The sequence below is a fragment of the Oncorhynchus tshawytscha genome, linkage group LG01 (assembly GCF_018296145.1).
Source record: "Oncorhynchus tshawytscha isolate Ot180627B linkage group LG01, Otsh_v2.0, whole genome shotgun sequence".
NCBI lineage: Eukaryota > Metazoa > Chordata > Actinopteri > Salmoniformes > Salmonidae > Oncorhynchus > Oncorhynchus tshawytscha.
Window position 1 is genome coordinate 52,437,854 of NC_056429.1, and position 15,477 is coordinate 52,453,330.

A 15,477-nucleotide genomic window follows, 5' to 3' on the forward strand; every position below is an offset into this window, starting at 1 on the left:
TACAACTTGTTGAGATCACTAGATGTAGCATTAACACAGTTGTTGTCATTCTGTACATCAAGGCAGCTGTGTTCCAGTTTTTTGGGTGATCCAAACTTGCTTCAATGACCATGCTGGAGTCACTAACATCAGTTTATAACACATTACAAGATAACATGTGGTGATAGACAACACATGACCAGAACAGTTCCAGCTTACCATGAGGAGATCACGCAACAAGTTTAGTAATACAGAGTCAGACAGGAGGAAGAAATCATACGCAACAGAGATAGTGCAGAAAAAAATGGTGATGTCACGATCCCGTAAATAAGGGTCCTTTTCTCGGGCACTGCAGATACTACTGCGGGTGTGGTGACTGCATTAGTAAAGCGCGCGCGGTCTCCACGCAAACACAGGAATAATATAATCTGCTTTCATTGGAGAGACCAGACGGCAACAGCTACCCGCCCACCACAACTAGCACTTCCAATTGACGTGCCCAGAAGTTCAAATCATGAATCTGTTGTCAGGTCTATTCACTAAATTGACTTGCGATCTCACCTTGCTTGTGCGCTGACTGCCACCATCCCAATAACGGCTTGCCATCAAGCGAAGTGAAAGCGTCTCCCCTAGCCCAGGTTGTATATTAAATACATCGTTTACATTGCCACAGCCCCACGTAATGACAATCTGACATCTGCGCTCAATCTGACAACAGTTTGATATTCCATGCACACCATCCCTTGCTCTCATTTATGCCGCTTTTTTTCTCCCCTGTATATAACCGGCATATTTCTACCAACTGGAATAAGAACTAAATTAAAATGTTCCGATAAAAACAACTCGCGAAGACACCAACATTCCACAAAACACCACTTTCATGCCCTACAAGGACTAACCTCCCAATCTAGCGAATCCCACTCTTCGGTAAACATCCGGAGGATTTCTGTCCTTCCAAACGCGGACTAGGCAAAGAGGCACTACGGAATGACTGAGCGATGCGATGCCATTGCGCTGTCGGTATTATCCTCATGAAATCAATTTTAATAGGGGACGTCGACAGGAGAAGGTATTCGTAAATGCACACCGCGACGACACCACGGCCAACTTGATCGAGATAGATTTAATGATAGCTTGCTTTACAATCGAACATTTCGGTGGAAGAAGGTTGCAAGCAATTATTACACCACTTGCGCTTGACTTGCAGGCGAATACTGACAAGGCGCTCGTTCTATTGAGCATCGTTTCGATTTGAGCTGCCGTACTCCCTTTAGCAGAGGTGGCAGACAAGAAAACCAACTTCGTATTTCCAAAATGTAGAAAAAACGAGTAATACAATCCTCAGACATGGTTCCATTGCGCATCCCCACATTACATTTTCCTCTGTGGGAATAGGCTACAACAATAAAGCAAGATTTTCAAAGGTCCCTTATATCACGAAGTGGTTGGCAAGGCACGTGACTACTCCTTTGTGCAAAATGATGTATTGGATTCATTATAAGCAACAAGCCGCGAGATAGCCAGGGAAAGGGTGTCCTGTGAGATGATTGGAATAAGGTCACTTCTGTACTCACCATTAGCACCGCAAAGTTATTGTGATGAGTGCAATGAATGGTGGTCGTGTTGCCCGTGGAGCCTGTTATGTGGCACCCCTCTGCCCGCCAGCCACCGTGCCCATCTAGCAGGTCAAAATCCCAATAGGCTGCAGTTGGGTCTACACCCAGCGCGAAGTGCCTGAGAGCAATGGTAACCGAGTGCACGGCGCTCCCGATGCTGCACCCATCTGCAAGAAAGAAACACATTAAATTAGGGAAACCAAGTGGAAAGTCTAAGTGCAACATCCAAGAAACAAACACACACACACACACACACACACACACACACACACACACACACACACACACACACACACACACACACACACACACTTTACTGTCCGACAACCATACATTATTATTAATTCTGCCTATTTTCACAATGTAAACCTATCTTTCATTGACATGTTTGTGTTTAAGATTTAAAAGCTATTAAACATCTGCCACAGATATCATCATCAAGAGGATGGTAACGACAAAAATATTATACAATGAAAAGAAATAGCACGCATATAAAGATTTGTCAAATGTGTTGTGGATTAGGCTGTGTTTGGATAAAAAAAATATTTAGACATAGTTGTGTTTTTAACAAAAATATGTAATATGGATAAAATCTCTACAGGCTGCGCACTTTTTCATTTTTGCATGCATGTGCGTGTCCCAGTGTTTTGTCGAAAGCCGATCACAGTTTTAGACAACGTTGACATCAGAGCCATGATGATAAAATGCATGCATTTCCTCTTACCTAATTTGGTGAAAGCAACTGGTGTCGAAACGCTCCTACGTTTTCCATCATCTGCAAGGTTTGACGAATTCCCTGTGCAAGGAAAGAGTTTCCCATTTCGAAAGACAATAAACTGCAGCTTGCAAGTCGAGTTATCAACAGATTGCAACGCAGAGGGGTTAGGCGTACCAGCCAGCGGTAAATGGATTGCGGCGACTGCCACGGAGTTCTGCGGATGGAATAAAAAAGGACAAAATACAAGTTGAATAATGCCATTCGCTAGAGAGAGGCTGAAAATTATCACTCCAGTAGCTTGTAAGATTGACACATTGACTCTCTCTCCAAGATTGGTAGCGACCAAAGAGCACAAGTAACCATGGGAATGGGTTTCACTCGGTAGGCTACGTCGTCTGATGAGCTCTGGTGCGCCCTATTTGGTAAGGTTTCCTGCCGCAGAGGTGGAAATGGTTCTTAACATCTCAGCTCGAGGGCACATCAACAACTGCAGCGTTGATTTAAAGAGACAACCGGCCTCACTTTATCTTCCCCTCACAGCCTATAAACGCCATGGAACCCCCTGAAAATGACATTTTGTGAGCTCTAGGAAGGATAGACAGTTTCTAAAAAGTATAGTGGCATTACATTGTCCGTGGGTGTGGTTCCAGAATGGATTGAGTGCACTTAGGTGGACCAGAACCAGAGCAAGCAGTCCTCATATCTGAGTTCAAGTGTAGTCAAATAAAAAGGTCCCAAAGTGCTAGTCATCAGCTTAGGGGGCATGGGAGAACATAGCCTACACATAAGTGAATGTGCTCTGATTAAGATTTTCCTGATAAATGTTTAATAAAATATTATACATTATCATAACAACATAATTGCATATTTTTGCACTGGAAATGTGTTTCCACTCCAGTACAACAAGATATACCTAGTGATGTGTTTTTATCCATCCATTTATTTGGACACCCTACTCATTTGTCATTGAGAGCATTCGGGGAGAATAACCAATAGAAAACACTGTTGGGTGGAACCATGATTCTACAACATAATTCAAAGCATTGAAACTTCCATAGGTGCATGAGGTCTGTTATGGATGTACGTGACGTCAAAGGAGCCCGGCATCAGCTAGTCCCAAGAGAAAGAGGAAGAGTTGGTGAGGCGAGGGAAGGACAAACTGTCCGTGATGCTGAAACATGGAGAGAGAACAATTCCCATCCAATTCCCATTGTTATTGCCATTTGCCTCCCAGATTCACAGATAATATCCATTACTTAAAGTATCTACATAGGTCTTTCATCCAATTCTCCTGCAACAAATGGCTTTCCTCAGGCAACATGGCCTTACAAGATTCAAAGTTCTTCAGCTCTCTGACCATTACATTACCCTGGAGCAGGCCAATCCTGTAAAGTGACATGAGCCAACAGAATACTTAAGCACCATCTCTTCTCTTTACAACCAACGTGTGCAAGGAGCCCGTGCTAATTTACGACCCGGGTTTGTTAGCTATTTGTTTCTGCATTGACTCGCACTTGAAAGGTTATTGATTTTCATCCTGCAGAGAGAGATGAATCTCTGCCTTGAAATTTACGTTACATGGTTTTCCTCCAGAAAAGCTTAAGCAAGCAGTATATTTCTCAAAAGCACTGGGATACAGGCATCCCAGACCGTGTCAAAGTGGATTTGATCGGTGACATCATCAGGGACAGGTGAAGGATACAGTGGAATCCTTGAAGGAGTGGCTCAAGGATTTGGGCTCCTATTCACAAAGTGTCTCAGAGTAGGAGTGATGATCTAGGATCAGGACCTCCCTGTTCATATATAGGGAGGTCTTCTCCATTATGATCTAAAATACTAACCTGATCCTAGATCAGCAGTCATACACCAATACGTTTTGTGATGGGCCCAGATCTCAAACAGTGAGGAATACCAGGTGACCTCACCTCACAACACAGATCCTTTTAAATGCCACAACACTGCATGAACATCTTATCTCACAAGCCCATCCTCTCTCGGCAGCTTTTCATCCTCTTTATCAGCCTTTTCGAAGGGATTTATAGCCCAGAGGGTGTGCTGTCTGTGGCATGCACAACGCCTTGCTTTAACAAACGCTCTAAGTTGGTCCAGAATGGCCTAAGAAGGTAGTAAGGCTACATTCGCATGAGGAACTCGCTGGGGACTTCACACTTCAAAGTTGATTTAACTAGGAGCGGCGCCACCGTGTGATCTTGCCTGGGCCCTTCCCCTTTCTGATCCTCAAAAGGTTCTACAGCTGCACCATCGAGAGAATCCTAACTGGTTGCATCACTGCCTGGTATGGCAACTGCTCGGCCTCCGACCGCAAGGCAGTACAGAGGGTAGTAAATACGTCCCAGTACATCACTGGGACCAAGCTTCCTGCCATCCAGGACCTCTATACCAGGTGGTGTCAGAGGAAGGCCCTAAAAATAGTCAAAGACTCAAGCCAACCTAGTCATAGACTGTTCTCTCTGCTCCCGCATGGCAAGCGGTGCCGGAGCACCAAGTCTAGGTCCAAAGGCTTATTAACAGCTTCTACCCCCAAGCCATAAGAGTCATGAACAGCTAATCAAAGGTCTACCCAGACCCCTCTTTTACACTGCTGTTACTCTCTGTTTATTATCTATGCATAGTCACTTAAACTCTACCTACATGTACATATTACCTCAATTACATAGACTAACCGGTTCCCTTGCACATAGACTCTGTACCGGTACCCCCTGCCTTGCTATTGTAATTTTACTGCTGCTGTTGAATTATTTGTTACTTTTTATTTTCTATTTTTAACTTCTTTATTTATTTATTTTATTTTTATTGAAAACTTCTTAAAGCATTGTTGGTTAAGGGCTTGTAAGTAAGCATTTCACTGTAAGGTCTACACCTGTTGTATTCGGGGCATGTGACAAATAAAATGTGATTTTGATTTGAACATTACATACACCTGTGCCTCATCAGGCACACCTGGACTCTATCACCTTCCTGATAACTCCCCATATACAGTGGGGCAGAAAAGTATTTAGTCAGCCACCAATTGTGCAAGTTCTCCCACTTAAAAAGATGAGAGAGGCCTGTAATTTTCATCATAGGTACACTTCAACTATGACAGACAAAATGAGAAAAAAAATCCGGAAAATCACACTGTAGGATTTTTAATGAATTTATTTGCAAATTATGGTGGAAAATAAGTATTTGATCAATAACAAAAGTTAATCTCAATACTTTGTTATATACCCTTTGTTGGCAATGACAGAGGTCAAACGTTTTCTGTTGTTATTTCCCCATCAGGCGTTATTCACACAGTGAATCAGAAGCTCAGAGTCTGCCCACGCTTAACACTGGCCCAGCCCTCAGGTCCACAACGTGTTATGTGCCATTTCTGATAGCCAGCAGATGGAAGACGTTTACACCGAGAGGCCCAACAAACAATAGGAGAGAGTCAGCTGTCTGTATGAACTCTACGGCCGTGTAACCATATAACTCAAATTAATGTCAGCTAAAGTGACAAAAAAAATCTCAAGAGTGTCAAATCCCAGTTCAGCAACTTGACATAATCAGGTGTCTCTGTGCATAAGCCCGGGTTCCTACCGCCACCATGAGACTGCTGACTATGGGAGCAGAGATTTATATTGCATAGGCAGTTGGTATTCCTCAGTGACAAGCTTTGGAGGAGATGTCCTCACCTCATTGGCTATTAACGAATGAGTGACCAGGAAACAGATACTCTAACCTAGCAGTGACTCATCCTCATTTTAGTCTGAGCCAAATGTGAGTCAGAGAAAATGCATCATTGACTTTGTTCGTTTATTTATGTGTGTGTTTCTGAAAGACTAATGTCATGCACAATGTTTACTGATAAGTACAATAATTACATTTTCTTACAAGCCGCATAATGAGAACATGGGAATTCCTTCTTAGAAGTGCTTTCTAGCAATTTTTTAGGCTGTACCTAAATTTAAAATGATGACATCAAAATGTAATAATTCTCTCAAGATGATTGCCATGTCTGAAGCTTAAATGGCCCACCTCTCTTTAGTTGTGTTCAGTGTTATGTTAGCATTACTCACATAGTGAGAGAAATTAAAACAGGCTACATGGTTCCCATGCCAACCAGCTGCTTCACCCAGACAAGGTTTGGATTGAGAGCAGATTGGAGCGAGGCAGGAAATACAACTAGCTCTGGAGACAGAACACTGTTTCGTCTTGGAGACAGATTCCTCTTCTTACATGGTCTTACGCAATTCTGAACTGTCTTCCAAAATGTTTCTCTCACTTTTGAGAGAAATACACTATAAAATGACCTTAGCACATATTTAAATATGAGGTAAACATCATATTGTTTGATTAATCCAAAGGCAAACTGTTTTAAATGAATAACAGTCTAAGTAAATAGGAATACACTGTGCCTGGATTGGGATAATCATTCCTAGTCAATAAACAAACTGTTAGAAATTAAGCCTTCTGTACTGTAGGTACATTGAATATTCTGTGCATGGATTGAGATAATTCTTCATTGTAAATAAAACAGCTGGGGTGACGGGGCTGTTTGCCCTGAGAGAATTTCTCTTATAGACTGTAGTGTAGTACTGAGATGGATCTTAGCAGAACAGAGACAGGTGCTTCTCTAATGGCACAAGGGAGAAGAGTCTATATCAGTACTGTAAATGTTGTGATGCATTAAAACACTCCGTACTAATTTCACAACAAAGGGAGTGAAAGGCGTACTGTGTGCCTGAGAGCATGACAAAGGCTGTCATCTAAGAGAGAAATAACAGACTCAGTTGTTCATTCAGTTATTCATTTCATTCACTAAACCACTCAGTACATGATGCATTTACTGATAACAGACCTGATTGACTTAAGTGGCAAACTACCTTATTAAACTGAATGATTTGCAATCAATTTTTTTCTGAATCAATCTATGTACAGTTGAAGTCGGAGGTTTACATACACTTAGGTTGGAGTCATTAGAACTAATTTTTCAACCACTCCACACATTTCTTGGTTAGGACATCTACTTTGTGCATGACACAAGTACTTTTTCCAACAATTCTTTACAGACAGATTATTTCACTTAAAATTCACTGTATCACAATTCCAGTGGGTCAGAAGTTTACATACACTAAGTTGACTGTGCCTTTAAACTGCTTGGAAAATCCCTGAAAATGTCATGGCTTTAGAAGCTTCTGATAGGCTAATTGACATAATTTGAGTCAATTGGAGGTGTACCTGTGGATGTATTTCAAGGCCTACCTTCAAACTCAGTGCCTCTTTGCTTGACATCAAGAGAAAATCAAAAGAAGTCAGCCAAGACCTCAGAAAAAAAATTGTAGACCCGTTCTGTCTAATAGAGGTGAACGTACTTTGGTGCGAAAAGTGCAAATCAATCCCAAAACAACAGCAAAGGACCTTGTGAAGATGCTGAAGGAAACAGGTACGAAAGTATCTATATCCACAGTAAAACGAGCCCTATATCGACATAACCTGAAAGGCCGCTCAGCAAGGAAGAAGCCACTGCGCCAAAACTGCCATATAAGAGCCAGACTACAGTTTGCAACTGCACATGGGGGCAAAGATCGTACTTTTTGGAGAAATGTCCTCTGGTCTGATGAAACTAAAATTAAACTGTGTGGCCATTATGACCATTGTTATGTTTGGAGGAAAAAGGGGGAGGCTTGCAAGCAGAAGAACACCATCCCAACCGTGAAGCACGGGGGTGGCATCCTCATGTTGTGGGGGTGCATTGCTGCAGGAGGGACTGGTGCACATAACAAAATAGATGGCATCATGAGGGAGGAAAATTATGTGGATATATTGAAGAAACATGTCAAGACATCAGTCAGGAAGTTAAAGATTAGTCGCAAATGGGACTTCCAATGACCCCAAGCATACTTCCAAAGTTGTGGCAAAATGGCTTTAAGGACAACAAAGTCAAGGTATTGGAGTGGCCATCACAAAGCCTTGACCTCAATCCTATAGAAACTTTGTGGGCAGAACGGAAAAAGCGTGTGCGAGTAAGGAGGCCTACAAACCTGACTCAGTTACACCAGCTCTGTCAGGAGGAATGGGCCAAAATTCACCCAACTTATTGTGGGAAGCTTGTGGAAGGCTGCACAAAATGTTTGAACCAAGTTAAATCATTTAAAGGCAATGCTACCAAATACTAATTGAGCACTTGCCATACCAGCGGTGATGGAGCCAGTCAAGATGCTCTCAATGGCGCAGCTGTAGAACTTTTTGAGGATCGGAGGGCGAATGCCAACTCTTTTCAGCCTCTTGAGGGGGAAGATGCACTGTTGTGTTACTTCATGACCGTTGGTGTGTTTGGACCATGTTCGATCCATAGTGATGTGGACACAGAGGAACTTGAAGTTCTCAACCCACTACAGCCCCGTCAATGTGAATGGGGGTGTGCTCGGACCTTCGTTTCCTGTAGTCTACAATCAGCTTTTTTGTCTTGCTGACGTTGAGGGAGAGGTTGTTGTCCTGGCACCACACTGCCATGTCTCTGACAACCTCCCTATAGGTTGTCTCATTGTCGTCGGTGATCAGGCCTACCACCATTGTGTCATCTGCAAACTTAATGATGGTGATGGAGTGTGCGCGGCCACTCAGTAGTGGGTCAACAGGAAGTACAGGATGGGACTAAGCATACATCCCTGAGGGGCTCCTGTGTTGAAGTTCAGCATGCAGATGTGTTGTTGCCTAACCTCGCCACCTGGGGGCGTCCTGTCAGGAAATCCAGGATCCAGTTGCAGAGGGAGGTGTTCAGTCCCAGGTCCTTAGCTTAGTGGACACTATGGTGTTTAACACTGAGCTGTAGTCATTGAACAGCATTCTCACGTAGGTGTTCCTTTTGTCCATGTGAGAAAGGGTGGAATGCAATAGAGATTGAGTCACATGTGGATCATTTGGGGCAGTATGCAATTTGCTTTGGGTCCAGGGTGTCTAGGATGATGGTGTTGATGTGAACAGCCTTTCAAAGCATTTCATGGCTACAGATGTGAGTGCTACGGGGCGATAGTCATTTAGACAGGTTACCTTGGCATTCTTGGGCACATGGATTATGGTGGTCTGCTTGAAATATGTAGGTATTACAGACTGGGTCAGCGAGAGGTTGAAAATGTCAGTGAAGACACTTGCCAGCTGGTCAGCGCATGCTCTGAGTATGTGTCCTGGTAATTCATCTGATCCTGTGGCCTTGTAATTGTTAACCTGTTTTAAGGCCTTACTCACATCGGCTATGGAGAGTGTGATCACACAGTCGTCCGGAACAGCTGGTGCTCACACAAATGATTCAGTGTTGCTTGCCTCGAAGGGAGCATAGAAAGCATTTAGCTCGTTTGGTAGTCTTGAGTCACTGGGCAGCTCGCAGCTTCCCTTTGTAATCTGTGATAGTTTGACAAGCGTCAATGCCAGTGTAGTAGGATTCGATCTTAGTCCCGTACTGACAATTTGCCTATTTGATGGTTCGTTGGAAGGTGTAGCAGGATTTCTTATAAGCGTCCGTGTTAGTGTCCCACTCCTTGAAAACAGCATCTCTAGCCTTTAGCTCAGTGCGGATGTTGCCCATAATCCATGGCTTCTGGTTGGGATATGTATGTACAGTCACTGTGGTGACATCGATGCACTTATTAATGAAGCCGGAGACTGATGTGGTAAAGGGGGAGTGCTGCCACTAGACTTGTCTTGAAAGGTGAAATAAAGCCTTGGATTAGGCTGACATAGGGGTGTGTCTCTATTTGGCCCAATCCAGAGAAAAACAAACCATAAAATGGACCCTCTTTTTTCATTCAGTCCTTTCAGTACGATCTCTGTACTACATTACTCTATGATTGGTTTTTAACCTTCAGAAATTTAGTCTGGAGGCTGTGGGGCAAAAAGAAAACAAGGTAGTACAATAAAGCAGATATGCTACTGGTCCCTGATTCAGTTATGGGTCCTAATATTTCTTCCAGCGAAATAAGAAACAGTATTGTTTCAGACATAAAGAGGGTCTCTGTTGCCAGAAATAATAGAACAGGGGGATTTCCAAATGTGTCACTACTACCAACTTTAGCAGCATCTGGCAGAGTTAATACTAAATATGAATCTTCGCAGACAGTAGGGCTGAGAATTGCCAGGGACCTAACGATACGATATTATAATGATACTTAGGTCCCGATACGATATGTATTGTGAATCTATATGCATCACGATTCTATATGTATTGCAAATATACAGTATATTGTGATTTGATGTTCCAAACATATTTCTCACCATATGTCTGTCTGCTGCAGAGGGACAAGAGAAAACAAGTTTCGATAAGTCATATTAATAAAAGTGCTGAAAACATGTAAAAAATATTGTGGAAATCAAGTTATGGAAGAAGAAATACCAGAGTTGTGGCGAAGGTACAGCCGACAACCACTAGCTAACGTTAACTACCTTTTTTTATACTCGTCAGAGAATCAATATAATATCACCCCCAAAAATATTGCGATACACCATTGTATTGATGTTCCTCCCCATCACTACCAGATGGCGTATTGTTGTACTCGAACAATGTGATTCAACTGGATATTCATTTGATGAGAGGGAAAAAAATAGTGGCTGCTTTGTGGCCGTGCAGATAGTCATTTGAGATTTGGCTCGGAGGTGGAATGAGTGTGTGACCTGGGGTGTACTCTACAGATCAACTCATTCAATTACCCTTTCAGCTACTATTTCATTTTGTGTGTGTGGTCTTTATGACAATCCCCTCAATTGTGGTTGGTCCATTGATTAAAATTGAAGTCATTTGAGTTACTGAAAGGGCTATAATTTCAGTGAGTGTAGCGTTTAAAGTTATCATACAATTGCATACACTGAATTCACAACAGCCTGAAATTGACTGCGTTGTAATTATCAGCACAGTACATACATCATAGATTGTGATTCCACTTCTCTTAAAGTATGAAATTAATCTCAAGAGGTTAGAAGAGGACATGCACCGATGCACCGGTACACACGTGGAAAAAGACAGACACATACACACAGACACACACCTACTCTACTGATCCATTTAATCCATCTTTTTCATGATGTATTGGCCGTCCTCTTTTGTAGTAATAATCGTTGAGAGATGTTGGCCCATAGTGCCTTTTCCAATTTATGATACAGCAGCAAAGAGGAGGTATAGCTACAGTGCTTTTAGTGTATCCATGGTAACCTGGTTATGAAGCTCTGTGACTTAATTTCATTGCAGGGTGCTGAGCACCAGAGCGGGAGTTAAGGGAGCAACTGGTCTCATAAACTACCATTACATCGAAGTGTAGAAACATTAATATTTATGTTGATGACTGGGGGGCTTGAGAAATGTAACCACTCTTAAACTCAAAGCGAGAGCTACGTAAGAAAGGATTGAACATCCATGATATCAAAATGATAGTTTTAACCATGTTCAGAGTTTGTTTACATTTACTTTGTTAACAAACATTGGAGTTAAACTTGCTTATATTTTGGGTCCTGATAGGGTACGACAGTTGAACTAAACTCATGAGGCATTACAAGTTATATTCTTCAAGAATGAATGGGTATATACTGTGCATTTGGAAAGTATTCAGACCCCTTGACATATTACAAATTAATATTCTAAAATGTATTTTTTCAAAATTATAAAAATAAAAAACTGAAATATCACATTTACATAAATATTCAGACCCTTTACTCAGTACATTGTCGAAGCACCTTTGGCAGCAATTACAGCCTCGTGTCTTCTTGGGTGTGACGCTACAAGCTTGGCACACCTGTATTTGGGGAGTGTCTCCCATTCTTCTCTGCAGATCCTCTCAAAATCTATCTATTTTCAGTTCTCTCCAGAGTTTGATCAAGTTCAACTCCGGGCTCTGGCTGGGCCACTCAAGGACATTCAGAGACTTGTCCCGAAGCCACTCCAGCGTTGTCTTGGCTGTGTGCTTAGGGTTGCTGTCCTGTTGGAAGGTGAACCTTCACCCTAGTCTGAGGTCCTGAGCGCTCTGGAGCAGGTTTTCATCAAGGGTCTTTGCTCCAATCATCTTTGCCTCAATCCTGACTGGTCTCCCAGTCCCTGCCGCTGAAAAACATCCCCTAAGCATGATGTTGCCACCACCATGCTAACTGCAGGGATGGTGCCAGGTTTCCTCCAGACGTGACGCTTGGCATTCAGTCCAAAGAGTTCAATCTTGGTTTCATTAGACCAGAGGATCTTGTTTCTATTGTCTATTGGTGCCTTTTGGCAAAGTCCAAGCGGGCTGTCATTTGCCTTTTACTGAGGAGTGGCTTCCGTCTGGCCACTCTACCTTTAAGGCCTGATTGGTATTGATGGAGTGCTGCAGAGATGGTTGTCCTTCTGGAAGGTTCTCCCATCTCCACAGAGGAACTCTGGAGCTCTGCCAGAGTGACCATCGGGTTCTATGTCACATCTCCCTTCTCCCCTGATTGCTCAGTTTGGCCGGGCGGCCAGCTCTAAGAAGTGGTACCCAACTTCTTCCATTTAAGAATGATGGAGGCCACTGTGTTCTTGGGGACTTTCAATGCTGCAGACATGTTTTGGTACCCTTCCCCAGATCTGTGCCTCGACACAATCCTCTCGGAGCTCTACGGACAATTCCTTTGACCTCATGGCTTGGTTTTTGCTCTGACATGCACTGTCAACTGTGGGACCTTGTATAGACAGGTGTGTGCCTTTCCAAATCATGTCCAATGAATTTAATTTAACACAGGTGTACTCCAATCAAGTTTTAAAAACATTTAGAGAATGATCAATGGAAATAGGATGCACTTGAGCTCAATTTCAAGTCTCATAGCAAAGGGTCTGAATACTTCATTTTTAATACATTTGCAAGAATGTCTATAAACCTGTTTTCGCTTTGTCATTATGGGGTATTGTGTGTAGATTGATGAGGAAAAACATTTATTAAATCAATTTTAGAATAAGGCTGTAACATAGCAAAATGTGGAAAAAAGTCAAGGGGTCGGAATACTTTCCGAATGGACTGTATATAATTTATTTCTAAGTCAAAAAATGTAGCAACTAAGGATTCTAGCTTTAAGTAGGAGACCACGTCTGCGTCCCAAATGGCACCCCATTATTGCACTACTTTTGGCCCAAAGGGAATAGGGTACCATTTAAGACACAACCGAAGTCATGAATCCCTCACTTTGCACCTACACACCCAAAACATATGTAAATAAATGAGATGTCAGAAAGGTAGAGGGATACGGCTGTCTGCATAGCAAAGACAAATAATAATGAGGGCCCAGAACAAAGCCTCCGATATGAATCATCTCCCATCGCACATCTAAACGGCATAATGGAGGTTCTGCGATTTCATCACAGTGTTTGATGATGCGAAAAGCTGACTGATTCCAGCTGAACCCTTGCTTGCAGCAGTCAGCTAGTCATCAGAGAGAAGAAATGAGCACACACACAGGCACGCATGAGCATAGAGAGCCATGCAAGTACGTACACAGCAGACAAAATCACACACACGCACACGCACACACACACACACACACACACACACACACACACACACACACACACACACACACACACACACACACACACACACACACACACACACACACACACACACAGCCCTGTCACACCAGCCCTGTCACACCAGCCTATACAGGTGAAATATATGTGACTTGTTTCAGGAAACTAGGCGTGTGTCGCACGTCACTACTTCACAGGAGAGGCATTTGAACGTAAACATATTTTTAAATCAAAATGCATTTTTTAATAACAAACTTGTATTCCATCCATAAATACAAATAAAATTGTTAAATTACGAGCCAAGTTGGTTCAGCCACTCCAACAGTATAGTAATATCTTACAATTTCACAACAATAGACACAACACACACAAATCTGAAGCAATGGGATGGAATTAAGAATGTTTAATTATTTGGACAAACAATTTCAGAGCGGCATAGACTAAGATACAGAAGAAAAGGATAGAATACAATATATACATATGAGATGAGTAATGCAAAATATGTAAACATTATCAAAGTGACTAGTGTTGACTAGTGTTGACTAGCATTGATTAAAGCTTGATGTTAAATTAATATCTCGATTAACATTTGCAAATCAACTTGATTGGATGTAATCTAATGTAATGTAATCATAATCTAAATTTGCGCCAATCTGTTCTACCTGATGTGTTTTGATGTACTTGAGCGTAAGGTGCTATCTCCTCTCTGAGAGGACCTCCTGCCAGACATTCACTCTCTCCCTTTAATCTCTGAGACAAACTAATCTCCAATAACAACTCATAAAACAATTAATCATCACCATACAACAACAACAAAAAATCCTAAATATACGTATTTAACAAAATATGCTTTACATTGTATTCCAGATTTGCCCGGTTTTTCTGATATAGCTCAGTTTAAATAGTTTGCAGGTCTGAATTGATTTGGCGTAGGCTATTAGCTAGCAGCTAGCCAGCTAGGCCTGTATGTAAGCCTAGTAGGTTTCTGATTTATTTTTTTAGAGACCAGAATCGTCTTATTGAAGAATCACATTCAACAACCTAGCTGAGCCTTTACAGGTATGTTAAACACAGACAGTAGATATATGTTAGTAGTAGGCTATGTGTCAGTCTCGCCAGTTAGGCCTAGACAGCCAACTGGTGTGCAAATAGACCAGTGGTGAGCGACTGATCATGAGCATTGCGAGTCACAAAAGCATTGGCCACAGCACGGCAATGTTAGATGTCATCCAGTCAGAAATGATATTTGATCCGTTCTAATGGGTAGGCTACATGTTGATTATTTGTGTATTTTCCAGGAGCTTGCTCGATTGTCTTGTTAAGAAAGATCAGGGGAAAATGTTACAGTTTACTGGCTTAAATGGGTTGCTGTTTTTTTGTTTCCCTCTGGAAAATCCGCTAATATTAAATAAATACTAACTACATTATTTCTGTTGCCATTTCTCATTATTGTTTACTTGTACTTAACTATTGATGTGTTATGCTGTATTATAATATTGTATTATAATTAAGCAATACGGCCCGAGTGGTTATGGTATATTGCCAATATTCCATGGCTGAGGGCTGTTCTTACGCAAAACGCAACGTTGAGTGCCTAGATAGAGCCCTTAGCCATGGTATATTGGCCATATACCACACACCCCTGAGGTGCCTTATTGCTATTATAA

At 42.1% G+C, this 15,477-nt stretch overlaps 1 protein-coding gene across 2 annotated transcripts in view; it reads right to left on the reverse strand.

Moving 5' to 3' along the window:
• LOC112253007 (adhesion G protein-coupled receptor A3) overlaps positions 1-15,477 on the reverse strand; it is a 243,671-nt gene that overhangs the window by 70,726 nt on the left and 157,468 nt on the right. For both annotated transcript variants that reach the window (XM_024424862.2, XM_024424866.2), the window contains exons 13-14: positions 2,320-2,527; positions 1,554-1,762 (exon numbers count right to left, since the gene is read on the reverse strand). In XM_024424862.2, coding sequence (XP_024280630.2) covers positions 1,554-1,762; positions 2,320-2,527 — 417 coding nt within the window. The remainder of the gene's footprint in view (positions 1-1,553; positions 1,763-2,319; positions 2,528-15,477) is intronic.